The sequence below is a fragment of the Amblyraja radiata genome, chromosome 38 (assembly GCF_010909765.2).
Source record: "Amblyraja radiata isolate CabotCenter1 chromosome 38, sAmbRad1.1.pri, whole genome shotgun sequence".
Lineage (NCBI taxonomy): Eukaryota > Metazoa > Chordata > Chondrichthyes > Rajiformes > Rajidae > Amblyraja > Amblyraja radiata.
In genome coordinates this window covers 17,892,515-17,907,451 of record NC_045993.1, presented here as the reverse complement: position 1 = coordinate 17,907,451, position 14,937 = coordinate 17,892,515, and the positions used below count along the sequence as shown (strand labels likewise).

Sequence of the window (14,937 nt, the reverse complement as noted above, 5' to 3'; positions counted from 1 at the left end):
AGATCTAAACATTTATCAATTTCTTAAGAAAAGATTAACATTTTTTAATAGCCTAAGAGTCCAAATAACATTCACACAAGAATTCACAATATAACATGATTTTAAAATCTCATTGTCATGAATTTATAGGCCAAATGGAAGGAATTTAGTGGTTAATTCATGTGAATTAATGGCCATTTAAATCATCTTGCGAGTGGGTTTTTGTGGAACACGATCGTTTGGAACGTTGCGGTTTGCGGTGAATTTAAACCCCATATCGGCAGGAAAAACACTGCCGGTTCGTGTGGGGCCTAAATCACCTTTTAGCAACGTAAAATGTGGATTAAAGTCATCCTAAGAAGCACGTTTATATGTAAAATAAACGGCTTTCCTTTAGCTGTCCCGTACCTGAAATCCGTCCCCGTTGTCGGCGTTCACGGCATTAGAAGCGGCTTTTTAGTTTACTCCAGCGCTGAAATGGTCCAGCGATTAAAAAAAAATTTCACAGTCCGGCAGTCGGAACAAATTTTCAGCGTTAGCTAGCTTCCCAAGAACATATATCCAGGACAGGCGGTAGAAAACCGCATTTTAACCCCGCCCCCCCCTCCCCTCCCCTCCCCTAAGGCGCCAAAGTCGCACACGGCCAGTGACAGAACTGCAGCGCTGCTGAAGGTAAGTTTTGTAACATACCTATCATGTGCGTATACACTGTGGATAGCCTGATTGTAATCAGTATAGTCTACCACTGGTAGACAAAAAATGCTGGAGAAACTCAGCAGGTGAGGCAGCATCTATGGAGAAGGAACAGGCGGCGAGACTTCATCAGACTTTCCGCTGACTGGTTAACATGCAACAAAAAGCTTTAAACTGTACCTCAGTACACGTGACAATAAACTAAACTGTAGATAGACACAAAAAGCTGGAGTAACTCAGCAGGACAGGCAGCATCACTGAAGAGAAGGGAGGTGGCGGGACACTTCTTCAGACTATATGCGGGACACACTGGTGCCCAGGTGAGGCCACACGTGACCCCCCGCCGCAGGCTCACCACGTGATCTAGCCACTCCTCACGTGCCCCCCCCCCCGCAGGCTCACCACGTGACTCCAACCACGCCCCACGTGCCCCTACGATCACTCTCCACCCCACGTGACCCCCTAAACGGCACGTCACGCACCCGAATTGTGCGTCACCGGTTTCCAGGTGCGGCCCCGCCCCCTCGGTGGCGCGTGACGTCACGCGCAGAGGGCGGGGCAGCGGCGGGCACAACAACATGGCGCTGAACAGGAATCACTCGCAAAGCGGCGGTGGCGTCGTCATCAGCAACAGCGAGAGGTGAGCCGCTTCCCCCCCCCCCGGGCTCGGCGGCGGCTTTCGCGGCCGCTCCGGTCGGCCAGTGGTTTCGTGGCGACATGCGGAAATCATTCTGGAATGTTCTCCCCGCCGCCGTCAGGGCCTTCTTGTGGGCCCGGGTCACGGTTGCACAGCGGTGCCCGCGTTATTCCGCTCCTGCCCGGGGGGGAGGAGTGAGTGGGTAGGTTGGAGTGGGCAGGTTGGAGGGGGAGGAGTGGAGGAAGAGGGGGAGGGGAGGGAGAAAAGAAGAGGAGGAGGGGGTGGAGGAGGGGAAGGGGGGGGGGAGGAGGGGGTGGAGGAGGGGAAGGGGGGGGGGAGGAGGGCGATGGAGAAGGGGGGGGGGGAGGAGGGCGATGGAGAAGGGAGGGGGATGGAGGGGGAGGGAGAAGGGAAGAGGAGGAGGAGAGGAAGAAGAGGGAGGGGGGGAAGAAGAGGAGAGGGGAGGGGGGGAGAAGAGGGGGAAGAAGTGGGATGGGGGGGATAAGAGGGGAGGGGGGGATAAGAGGGGAGGGGGGAAGGGGAGAGGAGTCACCCAGCTCCCACCTCCATCTCTTGCTAATTTGCTGCTCCCTGCTGAGCTCGCGGTCCCATTGGCGGAGCGGGCTGTCAGTCAGAGCCGAGCGCCTCGCCCTTCACAGAGATGTAAACACGGTGCGATGTCACCACCCCGTGATGCCGCCGCTGGCCGCTCCTCACCCGGCCCCTACCTCCTCACTGTTGCTCTGTCGCCCGCTCAACATTGCTGGAGGAAGCAGCGAGTCAGGCAGCGTCTGTGGCGGGAAATGTCTGGATAGAGTTGATGTGGAGAGCATATTTCCACCAATGGGGGAGTCTAGGACCAGAGACTACAGCCTCAAAATAAAAGGATGTACCTTTAGAAAGAAGATGAGGAGGAATTTCTTTAATCAGAGGGTGTTGAATCTGTGGAATTCATTGCCACAGACAGCTGTGGATGCCAATCCAATAGATGTTTTTAAGGCGGAGATTGACAGATTAGTTTAGTTTCAGTTTAGAGATACAGCGCAGAAACAGGCTCTTTTAACCCCCCCCCCCCCCCCCCCCCTTTTCCATGCCAATCAGCCATCTCTGCACACTTGCACTATCCTGCACACACAAGGGACAATTTACAATTATACCAAGTCAAATAAGCTATAAACCTGTATGTCTTTTGAGTGAGCGAGGAAACCGGAGATCCAAAATAAACACACCCGGGTCATGGAGAACATACAAACATAGAAACATAGAAAATGGGTGCAGGAGTAGGCCATTCGGCCCTTTGAGCCTGCACCGCCATTCAATATGATCATGGCTGATCATCCAACTCAGTATCCTGTACCAGCCTGTAGCCACCAGGGCCACATCTAACTCCCTCTTAAATATAGCCAATGAACTGGCCTCAACTACATTCTGTGGCAGAGAATTCCAGAGATTCACCACTCTCTGTGTAAAAAATGTTTTTCTCATCTTCCTGCATCTAGCCTGTCCAACCCCTTAAGAATTTTGTAAGTTTCTATAAGATCCCCCCTCAATCTTCTAAATTCTAGAGAGTACAAGCCGAGTCTATCCAGTCTTTCTTCATATAAAAGTCCTGACATCCCAGGAATCAGTCTGGTGAACCTTCTCTGTACTCCCTCTATGGCAAGAATGTCCTTCCTCAGATTAGGAGACCAAAACTGTACGCAATACTCCAGGTGTGGTCTCACCAAGACCTTGTACAACTGCAGTAGAACCTCCCTGCTCCTATACTCAAATCCTTTTGCTATGAACCTATACTCAAATACTTTTGCTATATACACCGTACAGACAAGCAACTGTTGTCGGGATCAAACCCAGCTTCTGCCATTGTAGGGCAGTAACTCTACTGCTGTGCCACTGTGGTTCCCCTAAAGGTGTCGGGGGTTATGAGGAGAAGGCAGGTGAATGGGGTTGAGAGGGAAAGATAGATCGACTGTGATTGAATGGTGGAGTAAACTTAGGCCGAAAGGCTTAATTCTGCTCCTAGAACTTATGAACAAGGCATTATTTTGGGTAGGTACACAAAATTGCTGGAGGAACTCAGCGGGTGCAGCAGCATCTATGGAGCGAAAGAAATAGGCGACGTTTCGGGCCGAAACCCTTCTTCAGACTGATAGGGGGTGGGGAAAGAAAGAAGGACAAAGGGAGGAGGAGGAGGAGCCCGAGGGCGGGCGGATGGGAGGAGACAGCTAGAGGGTGAAGGAAGGGGAGGGGGGGAGGGGACAGCACGGGCTAGCCAAATTGGGAGAATTCAATGTTGATGCCAAGGGGACGCAAGGACCCCAGACGGAATATGAGGTGCTGTTCCTCCAATTTCCGCTGTTGCTCACTCTGGCAATGGAGGAGACCCAGGACAGAGAGGTCGGATTGGGAATGGGAGGGGGAGTTGAAGTGCTGAGCCACCGGGAGGTCAGGTAGGTTATTGCGGACTGAGCGGAGGTGTTCGGCGAAACGGTCGCCCAACCTACGCTTGGTCTCACCGATGTAAATCAGCTGGCATCTAGAGCAGCGGATGCAGTAGATGAGGTTGGAGGAGATACAGGTGAACCTTTGTCGGACCTGGAACGACTGCTTGGGACCTTGAATGGAGTCGAGGGGGGAGGTGAAGGGACAGGTGTTGCATTTCTTGCGGTTGCAACGGAAAGTGCCCGGGGAGGGGGTGGTGCGGGAGGGAAGTGAAGAATTGACGAGGGAGTTGCGGAGGGAGCGGTCTTTGCGGAAGGCAGACATGGGGGGAGATGGGAAGATGTGGCGAGTGGTGGGGTCACGTTGGAGGTGGCGGAAATGGCGGAGGATTATGTGTTGTATTTGCCGGCTGGTGGGGTGAAAGGTGATAAAAAAAATTATTTTGGGTAGAGTCCTTTCTTCAGATTCCTGACCTGAAATATCGTCTGGAAACGCAAGGAACTACAGATGCGTGGAACACAAAGTGCTGAAGAAATTTAGCAAGTCAGGCAGCATCTGTGGAGAGAAATTGTGTGACGTTTGGGTCGGGAGCCTTCGATCTCAATGCTTCAATCAATTTACCTCCACCGAGCCACTGACTTACTGCAGCAGTTTGTATGTTATTGGAGATTCCACCGTCTGCAGTCTCTTATATCAAAAATATATACTGGGCTTTGCCAGCAGATTGCACTTTGTGAAAGAGTCAGTTGCACACCCTGGAAAGTGGCCCTGCGGCCCAACTTGTCCATGACAACTAAGTTGTTTAACCAAGCTAAACACACTTGCCTGCACCAGGCCCTCCAAATCATTCCTATCCATATACCTGTACAAGTGTCTTTTAAATGGTGTCATTGTATCTGCCTCTACCCCTCTACCCCTTCCATTGGCAGCTTATTCCATATATGCACCTCCCTCTACATGCAAAAGTCACTCTTTTTCTTTGTCATTCACCTTTAACTCATGGCCTCTAGTTTCAGCCCCCCCCTACCAAGGAGAACGGACTGTGACCATTCACGTTATCTATGCCTCTCATGATTTCATAAACCTCTAAGGTCACCCATCAGCCCACTGTTTGTATTATGACTGCAGAAACGTAATTTTGTTTGAACATGTTCAAATGACAAACGATTCTGATTCTGACTTAGTTCAGAGGAAAAAATGTTCTAGCCTATCCTTGAAACTCAATCTCTCCAATCCTGGTGACAGCTCAAATAATCTTTGCACCCTTTCCATTTTAATGACACCTTTTCTCTATACGGTGACCAGAATTGTAGATATTACTCCAATTGTATGACTTGTACAGTCGTAACATGACATCCCAACTCCTGCACTCAATACCTGACTGTGACAGCAATTGTGCCAAACACCTTCACTGCTTTATCTACCCACGTTGCCACTTTCATGGAACTATGTACCTGTACCCCTGTGTCTCTCTGTTCTACATCACTCCACAGGGCCCTGCCATTAACTATTAATACTGGCCATTTGCTCTGCCAGAATGCAGCATTTTGCATTTATCTGAAATAAACACCATCTACCATTCCTCACCACATTGGCCCAGTTGATTAAGATCCCATTGTAATCTTATAAACCGTCACTGCTCGCGACACCACTGATTTTAGTATAAATTATGATCAACAGCGAACACAGCATCAATCCTTGTGGTACACACAAACTGCTGGAGTAACTCAGTGGGTCAGGCAGCATCTCTGGAGAGAAGGAATGGGTGACGTTTCGGGTCGACACCCTTCTTAAATCAGAAGAAGGGTCTCAACCAGAAACGTCACTGATGAGTCTGAAGAAGGGTCTCGACTCGAAACGTCACCCATTCCTTCTCTCTAGAGATGCTGCCTGACCCGCTGAGTTACTCCAGCATTTTGTGTCTACGTTTGATTTAAACTGGCATTGCAGTTCTTTCCTACACAATCCTTGTGGTAAGCCACTTGTTGAAATCCACCATTTGAAAATAAAATCCTACACCACCAATTTGTCTCCAACCATCAATAAATATTGTATCCACGCTTGGAATCCCATGTGATCAAATCTTCCAAAGCAACCTACCTTGTTGCGTTGTCAAAGGCCTTGCTAAAGTCCATGTAGACAATATCTACTGCACTGCCTTCATCAATCTTCTTGGTCATTGCTTCAAATACCTCAATCAATTTTGTGAGAGTTACCATGCACAGAGCCATACTCCCTAATCAGTCCTTGCCTTTCCAAATGGGTTTAAAACCTGTCTCTCAAAATCCTCTCCAATAAAGTTTACATCACTGATGTTTGGCTTTTCCTTGCAGCTGTTCTTAAATAGAGGTACAACATTCGGCACCCTTTATGGTGGTGCGGTGGTGCAGTGGTAAAGCTACTTCACTGTATATGGACCTCTCGCAACACCCAACTGCCTCTGGTTCAAAGTCATAGGGTGGCACAGCGGTAGAGCTGCTGCCTGACAGGGCCAGAGACATAGGTTTGATCCTGACTATGGGTGTTTGTATGGAATTTGTACGCTCTCCCTGTACCTGCGTGGGTTTTCCCTGAGTGCTCCGATTCCCTCCGACACTCCAAAGACGTGCAGGTTTGTTGGCTAATTGGCTTGATATAAATGTAAATTATCCCTAATGTGTGTAGGATAGTGTTAGTGTGCGGGGATCGTGGTCGGCGTGGACTCGGTGAGCTGAAGGACCTGCTTCCATGCTGTATTTCTAAACTAATAGTCTGGTCTCCCAGCACCTCACTTGTGACTATTGATTGTATAATATTCTCTGAAAGTAGTGCTGCAATTTTTCCCCTAGCTTCCACCTAATCCTTGGGATGCACTGGATCAGGTCCAAGTTTAGCCGTAAAGCATTTGAACCACTCCAGCACGTCCTCTTCTGTAAAGTGGACTTTCTTCAATACTTCCCTGAGTTTTCAAAAATCCATGTCGTTCTCCACGGTAAATACAGATGAGAAATATTCATTCATCAGGTTGAACAAGTTAGGGCTTTATTCTTTGGAGCGCAGAGGTTGAACAAGTTAGGGCTTTATTCTTTGGAGCGCAGAAGGTTAAGGGGGGACTTGATAGAGGTTTTTAAAATGATGAGAGGGATAGACAGAGTTGACGTGGAAAAGCTTTTCCCACTGAGAGTAGGGAAGATTCAAACAAGGGGACATGACTTGAGAATTAAGGGACTGAAGTTTAGGGGTAACATGAGGGGGAACTTCTTTACTCAGAGAGTGGTAGCTGTGTGGAATGAGCTTCCAGTGAAGGTGGTGGAGGCAGGTTCGTTTTTATCATTTAAAAATAAATTGGATAGTTATATGGATGGGAAAGGAATGGAGGGTTATGGTCTGAGCGCAGGTATATGGGACTAGGGGAGACTATGTGTTCAGCACGGACTAGAGGGGTCGAGATGGCCTGTTTCCGTGCTGTAATTGTTATATGGTTATTATATGGTTATTTAACACATTGCCAATCTCATGACTTCACATATAGAAGAACTGGATTGAAGGAAGCGTATGACACAAACAAAAATGATTTTACAACCAGTCATCTATCTCGGAGGGCAAATGTAAGCTTTCGGATACCACCTTATACCTTCCTCTGAGCTATGTCCCCATCACTGAACTTCAAGCCCTTTTCTCCCAGAAAGTCACACATCTCATTTCCTTGGGAGCTCCAATTATATAACCCCCTGACCCTGTGAGCTTCTGCCCAAGATCCACAAGCAGAGCTATCCACACAGACCCATTCTTTCAGTCAGCTCCTGTCCCCTGAACGCGTATCTTCCTAACCTAGCTCCATCCATCCCCAGGCTATTTCCATTCACATCTGTGATACCTCAGATGCTTTCCACCGCTTTCACACTTTCTAATTTTTTGGTCCCAACTGGCTCATCTTTACAACTCCATCTCACACCAGCATGGCCTGAGGGCACTCTGCTTCCTTAAACAGAGGACCAGACAGTTCACCAACATCCTCATTTGCCTGGCTAACCTCATTCTCACATTGACTTGTATATGGAGACTCTCTTGCTGCTTAATAGATCATCCAACATTAATTGTAATTCTATACCATTGACCTCCCAAGTCAAGAAACTTCCAACTAATGTACTGGTGTCATCCAATATTAGCTGCTCTACCCTCACCACCATTTAATTTGTGCTTGTCCTTTCTAAATGTTAAATACTCAGGAATATTTAGATCCCAATTTTGGTCACCCTGCAGGCCTGTTGCTGTAATGATAAACAGCAATTAGCTCATATGAAGAAAGATTGGAAAGACTGGGCTTGTATTCACTGGAATTTAGAAGGATGAGAGGTGATCTAAGAGAAACATGTAAAATTATAAAAGGACTGTACAAGCTAGATGCAGGAAAAATGTTCCCAATGTTGGGGAAGTCCAGAACCAGGGGCAGTCTAAGAATAAAGGGGAGGCCATTTAAATGTTTCCAGAAAAAATGTTTTCACCCAGAGAGTTGTGAATTTGTGGAATTCTCTGCCACAGAAGGCAGTGTAGGCCAATTCACTGGATGCATTTAAAAGAGAGTTAAGGGCCTGTCCCACTTGCCGATTTTTGATGGCGATTGTCGGCATCATTGACTGACGTATAAGGTCACCGAAAAAGTCGTGGCGTGATGACGTATTGACGTGCGGTGTCTCATCAAGTGTCGGAACTTTTTTTGTGGCCGCTGGATATTCAAATGTTCAAAATCTTTTGGCGACACTGATACGTCAGTCAATGACGCCGGCAGTCGCCGATAAAATCGCTAAGTGGAACAGGCCCTTTAGATAGAGCTCTTGGGGTTAGCGGAATCAAGGGGTATGGGGAGAAGGCAGGCACGGGTTACTGATTATGGATGATCAGCCATGATCACAATGAATGACGGAGCTGGCTTGAAGGGCCGAATGGCCTCCTCCTGCACCTATTTTCTATGTTTCTATATCTGTTTATGGCTATTTGTAAATTAATTTATTCACCATCTATAATATGCTTTTCTATATAATATCTTTACGTTTTGCCAAACCTTTCATAATATTAAATACCCTGAAGGTCAGCCTTTTCTTAGGACAAAAAGGATCCAGTCTGTTTGTCCTATCTTGATACATATACTCCTATATTTCTGGCATAAATTTTGTAAATCTTCTCTACAATTCTGCAGTGCAACTATTTCCTTAACACAGTGTGACCATTCCATCTCCAAATACATTTGTGTCTTTTTTTTTAAAAGCCTTATGGTAAATACCTGAAAAGAAAAATTATGAAACCTTTGGTGATATGTATGTACAGAATTTGTACGTTCTCCCCGTGACCACGTCGGTTTCCTTCCACACTTCAAAGACGTACATTAATTGGCTTGGTATACTTGTAAAAATTGTTCCTAGTTAATCTGCAGAGATCGCCGGTCGGTGCAAACACGGTGGGCTGAAGGTCTGTTTCCGCGCTGTATCTCTAAACTTAACTAAATATTGGTTAAAAGCGATTTGGTGGAATCTGAGTGCATTTGGTAGAGAGAATATAAACATTTCCCATTTGGCCAAAGAAAATTTAACCTAGGAAACTGAAGTGCATTGAAACAGCATTATATCTAAATGCATTCAGTGTCCACTAAAAGATGGAAACATTGATTGTACAGATATTCTCACTTGGATGTGATCTAATTGCCATTAGTTATGACTGATCTTAATCCTCATCTATAGAATTTTGAAAGCATACAGCACAAATATGAACCTATTCAGCCCACCTTGTCTATGCCGACCATGATGCCTATCCACCCTGATCCCATTTATCCATGTTAAGATAATTTCCCTTTTCTATCCTTATTCTACCACCACCACCTCCTTTGGCAGCTCATTCCAGATATTCACTACCCTCCGCATGGAAAACCTTAGCCCTGAGAACTCTTTTAAATTTCTCCTTTCTCATTTCTTCCTATCTGTTCCTCTTTATCCAGAAGACTATTGATCTCAACAGTGAATTGAGGTAGAGAGAATTCTAAAGATTTTTAGTTTTATGCACCAATATGTTTTGCCCCTATACGCCTCCCCCCTTATCCTCATATCCTGAACGGTTTACACTCCAGCTGGAGGAAACAGCTTTTTAGCATTTACTTTATAAACTCTCATGTCTAATTGAGGTCACCATCTTTTCTTTTCTGTTCCAATCAGATAAAGCAATCTTAATCTCTCTCTATCCCAGGAATTAATTGAATGGATTTACACAGCACAAACCTACGTCTACTTCAAGGTACACAGTCCAAAATTCCGTGCAGTACCCCAAGTCTTCCTAAAAACATGTATATCTGGCCTGGCTTCCTTTTTGTACTGGACAGCATACTTTTTGTTCTCCCAATTACCTACTGTACCTGGATGTTTGCCTTCTGCATCTTTCAGGTTCTCATACCAAATCTGTCTGTGGATTTACTAGTTTCTCGCGTTAAAAGAAGCATCTCATCCTGTCTTGTAAGTGGAGTTCGTGAACAAAAACTTTTCACTTGTACCGCGATACATGTGACAATAAACTAAACTGAACTGAACCGATATCTTAAAATTCGGTGAGTTTTCGGAGTTTTTGTTGTGGCTTAGTTGATGTCACCCATGCTTTCAAAAAGAAGAGGGCGTAGGATGAGGCGAGGGATAGAAGGATGCAAACCTGATGTGGGGCAGTCGCATTAGTTTCTGTGCTGAATGACTCCAGTATACCGGTTCTATGGGTCTTATTGCTATGCTGTTATCAAATTCTCAGCCAACACACCAAATTAAATGAATCACCTGATCAGTGTCACATTGTGGATTGTTTTGTGCAAGTCAGGTGCTATTTCTCTTATCTTACAATAATGACCACAGTCCAAAACAACTTTTCCATTTGCATTCCCAGTTAATTTAGTTATTTGTGGCTTGCAGATATCATAACAATAAATTCTGGAGGTAAGAGATTATTTCCTATAAATGTAATCAATTCTATTCACTAAAGCAGTTCATAAAAATGTCTCAAATATCTTTTGGTTTTAATAAAAATCATTGGTCTGAATCATTAACTGATTCCCTGAGCACTCCATTTTCTACATTTGGGTCATTTTGAACTACTTCCAGGAGTTACAAAACAATCAATCACATCCGGTGTAAGTAGTGAATTGTCACTGGACCTGCTGCAAGACCTGAATATCATTCCTAAAGTAGGCCATTGAGCACTAACCATAACTCTCACGTTTTAATAAAATTTGGTACAATAGACAATAGGTGTAGGAGTAGATCATTTGGCCTCTCGAGCCAGCACTGCCATTCAATGTAATCATGGCTGATCATCCACAATCAGTACCCCGTTCTAGCCTTCTCTCCATATTCCCTGACTCTGCTATCTTTAAGAGCCCTGTCTAGCTCTCTCTTGAAAATATCCAGAGAACCGGCCTCCACTGCCCTCTGAGGCAGAGAATTCCACAGACTCACAACTGTGTGAAAAAGTGTTTCCTCATCTCCGTTCTAAATGGCTTACCCCTTATTCTTAAACTATTACCCCTGGTTCTGGACTCCCCGCAGCATTTGGAACATGTTTCCTGCCTCAAGCGTGTCCAAACCCTTAATAATCTTTTGTTTCAATAAGATACCCTCTCATCCTTCTAAATTCCAAAGTAAGCAGCCCAGCCGCTCCATTGTCTCAAGATATGACAGTCCCGCCATCCCGGGAATTAACCTTGCTCCCGTAATAGCAAGAATGTCCTTTCTCAAATTTGAGACCAAAACTGCACACAATACTCCAGATGTGGTCTCACCAGGGCTCTGTACAACTGTAGAAGGACCTCTTTGCTCCTATACTCAACTCCTCTTGTTATGGAGGCCAACATGCCATTCGCTTTCTTCACTGCCTGCTGTACCTGCATGCTTACTTTCATTGACTGATGAACAACTACCCCAGATCCCGTTGTACTTCCCCTGGAGCATCCACGATGCTGAGAAAGTCGTGAATAGCACGTACAGTGAGTTGGTCACACCGCAGGTAAAAGGTAAGAGGACAGAAAGGGAACGGGTGGCCACTAGCCGGCATAGCAGTAGGCAGGTAGTGCAGGAGTCCCCTGCGGTCATCTCCCTCCTAAACAGGTATACCATTTTGGATGCTGTTGGAGGAGATGGCTCATCAGGGGAAGGCAGCAGCAGCCAAGTTCATGGCACCATGTGTGGCTCTGCGGCACAGGAGGGGAGAAAAAATAGTGGAAGGGCAATAGTAATAAGGGATTCAATTGTAAGGGGAATAGATAGACGTTTCTGCGGCCGCAAACGAGACACCAGGATGGTATGTTGCCTCTCTGAGCGGCTGCAGAACATTCTGGAGGGGGAGGGTGAACAGCCAGTTGTCGTGGTGCACATTGGCACCAACGATATAGGTAAAAAAAAAGGGATGAAGTCCTACAAGGTGAATTTAGGGAGCTAGGAGATAAACTTAAAAGTAGGACCTCAAAGGTAATAATCTCTGGATTACTACCAGCGCCATGGGCTAGTCAGAGTAGAAATAGGAGGATATTGCAGATTAATACGTGGCTTGAAAAATGGTGCAAGGGGGAGGGATTCAAATTTCTAGGGCATTGGAACCAGTTCTGGGGGAGGTGGGACCAGTACAAACAGGACGGTCTGCACCTGGGCTGGAATGCAACCAATGTCCTTGGGGGAGTGTTTTCTAGTGCTGTCGGGGAGGATTTAAACTAATGTGGCAGGGGGATGGGTGCAAGAGCAGAGAGGCAGAGGGGTGTAAAATGAGGGTAGAAGCAATAGGTAGCAAGGTGAAAAGTAAAACTGGCAGGCAGACAAATCCAGGGCAAAAATCAAAAAGGGCCACTTTTCAACATAATTGTATAAGGGGTAATAGTGTTGTAAAAACAAGCCTGAAGGCTTTGTATCGTAATGCAAGGAGCATTCGTAATAAGGTGGATGAGTTGAATGTGCAGATAGTTATTAATGAATATGATATAGTTGGAATCACAGAGACATGGCTCCAGGGTGACCAAGGCTGGGAGCTGAACATCCAGGGATATTCAATATTCAGGAGGGATAGACAGAAAGGAAAAGGAGGCGGGGTAGCGTTGCTGGTTAGAGAGGAGATTAACGCAATAGAAAGGAAGGACATTAGCTTGGAGGATGTGGAATCGATATGGGTAGAGCTGCAAAACACTAAGGGGCAGAAAATGCTAGTGGGAGTTGTGTACAGGCCACCTAACAGTAGTAGTGGAGTTGGGGATGGCATCAAACAGGAAATTAGAAATGCGTGCAACAAAGGTAAAACAATTATAATGGGTGACTTCAATCTACACATAGATTGGGTGAATCAAATTGGCAGGGGTGCTGAGGAAGAGGATTTCTTGGAATGTATGCGGGATAGTTTTCTAAACCTACATGTAGAGGAACCAACGAGAGAGCAGGCTATTCTAGACTGGGTATTGAGTAATGAGGAAGGGTTAGTTCGCAATCTTGTTGTGCGTGGCCCCTTGGGCAAGAGTGACCATAATATGGTTGAGTTCTTCATTAGGATGGAGAGTGAAATTGTTAATTCAGAAACAAGGGTCCCGAACTTAAAGAAAGGTGTCTTTGAGGGAATGGGACGTGAATTGGCCAAGATAGACTGGCAAATGATTCTTAAAGGGTTGACGGTGGATATGCAATGGAAGGCATTTAAAAACTGCATGGATGAACTACAACAATTGTTCATCCCAGTTTGACAAAAGAATAAATCAGGGAAGGTAGTGCATCCGTGGATAACAAGGGAAATCAGGGATAGTATCAAAACAAAAGATGAAGCGTACAAATTAGCCAGAAAAAGCAGCCTACCAGAGGACTGGGAGAAATTCAGAGTCCAGCAGAGGAGGACAAAAGGCTTAATTAGGAAAGGGAAAATAGATTATGAAAGAAAATTGGCAGGGAACATAAAAACTGACTGCAAAAGTTTTTATAGATATGTGAAGAGGAAAAGATTAGTTAAAACAAATGTAGATCCCTTGCAGTCAGAAACAAGCGAATTGATCATGGGGAACAAGGACATGGCAGACCAATTGAATAACTACTATGGTTCTGTCTTCACTAAGGAAGACATAAATAATCTGCCGGAAATAGCAAGGGACCGGGGGTTAAATGAGATTGAGGAACTGAGTGAAATCCAGGTTAGCCGGGAAGTGGTGTTAGGTAAATTGAATGGATTAAAGGCCGATAGATCCCCAGGGCCAGATAAGTTGCATCCCAGAGTACTTAAGGAAGTAGCCGCAGAAATAGTGGATGCATTAGTGATAATTTCGAGCCCTGTCCTGAGGATTGGAGGGTAGCTAATGTAACCCCACTTTTTAAAAAGGGAGGAAGAGAGAAAACGGGGAATTACAGACCAGTTAGTCTAACATCGGTGGTGGGGAAAATTCTGGAGTCAGTTATTAAAGATGGGATAGCAGCACATTTGGAAAGTGGTGAATTCATTGGACAAAGTCAGCATGGATTTATGAAAGGTAAATCATGCCTGACGAATCTTATAGAATTTTTGGAGGATGTAACTAGTAGAGTGGATAAGGGAGACCAGTGGATGTGTTACAGTGCATTGAGAAAGTATTCAGACCCCTTTACGTTTTCCACATTTTGTTACATTACAGCCTTATTCTAAAATTGGCTAGTCATTTTTTTTTATCATCAATCTATGCACAATACCTCATAATATAAAAGCGAAAACAGGTGTTTAGTAATTATTGCAAAATAATTAAAAATATATAACTGAAATATCACATTTACGTAAGTATTCAGACCCTTTGCTGTGACTCAAAATTGAGCTTTGGTGCATCGTGTTTCCATTGATTATCCTTGAGATGTTTCTACAACTTGATAGGAGTCTACAAGTGGTAAATTAAATTGATTGTACATGATTTGGAAAGGCACACACCTGTCTATATAAGGTCCCGCCGTTGACAATGCATGTCAGAGCAAAAAACAAGCCATGAAGACGAAGGAATTGTCTGTAGACCTCCGAGACAGGATTGTGTTGAGACACAGATCTGGGGAAAACATTTTTTGGAGCATTGCAGGTCCCGAAGAGCACAGTGGCCTCCGTCATTCTTAAATAGAACTTTGAAACCACCAGGACTCTTCATAGAGCCTGGCCAAACTGAGCAATCGGGGGAGAAGGGCCTTAGGATAGAGACTTACTAACATATT

The 14,937-nt window shown here is 45.4% G+C and overlaps 1 protein-coding gene across 1 annotated transcript in view; it reads left to right on the top strand.

The window, feature by feature from the left end:
- The first annotated feature begins 1,154 nt into the window (after positions 1-1,154).
- LOC116966986 (WW domain-binding protein 2-like) overlaps positions 1,155-14,937 on the top strand; it is a 60,874-nt gene continuing 47,091 nt past the window's right edge. The window contains exon 1 of the mRNA XM_033013409.1: positions 1,155-1,312. Within this exon, the coding sequence (XP_032869300.1) occupies positions 1,251-1,312 (62 nt within the window). The 5' untranslated portion in view covers positions 1,155-1,250. The remainder of the gene's footprint in view (positions 1,313-14,937) is intronic.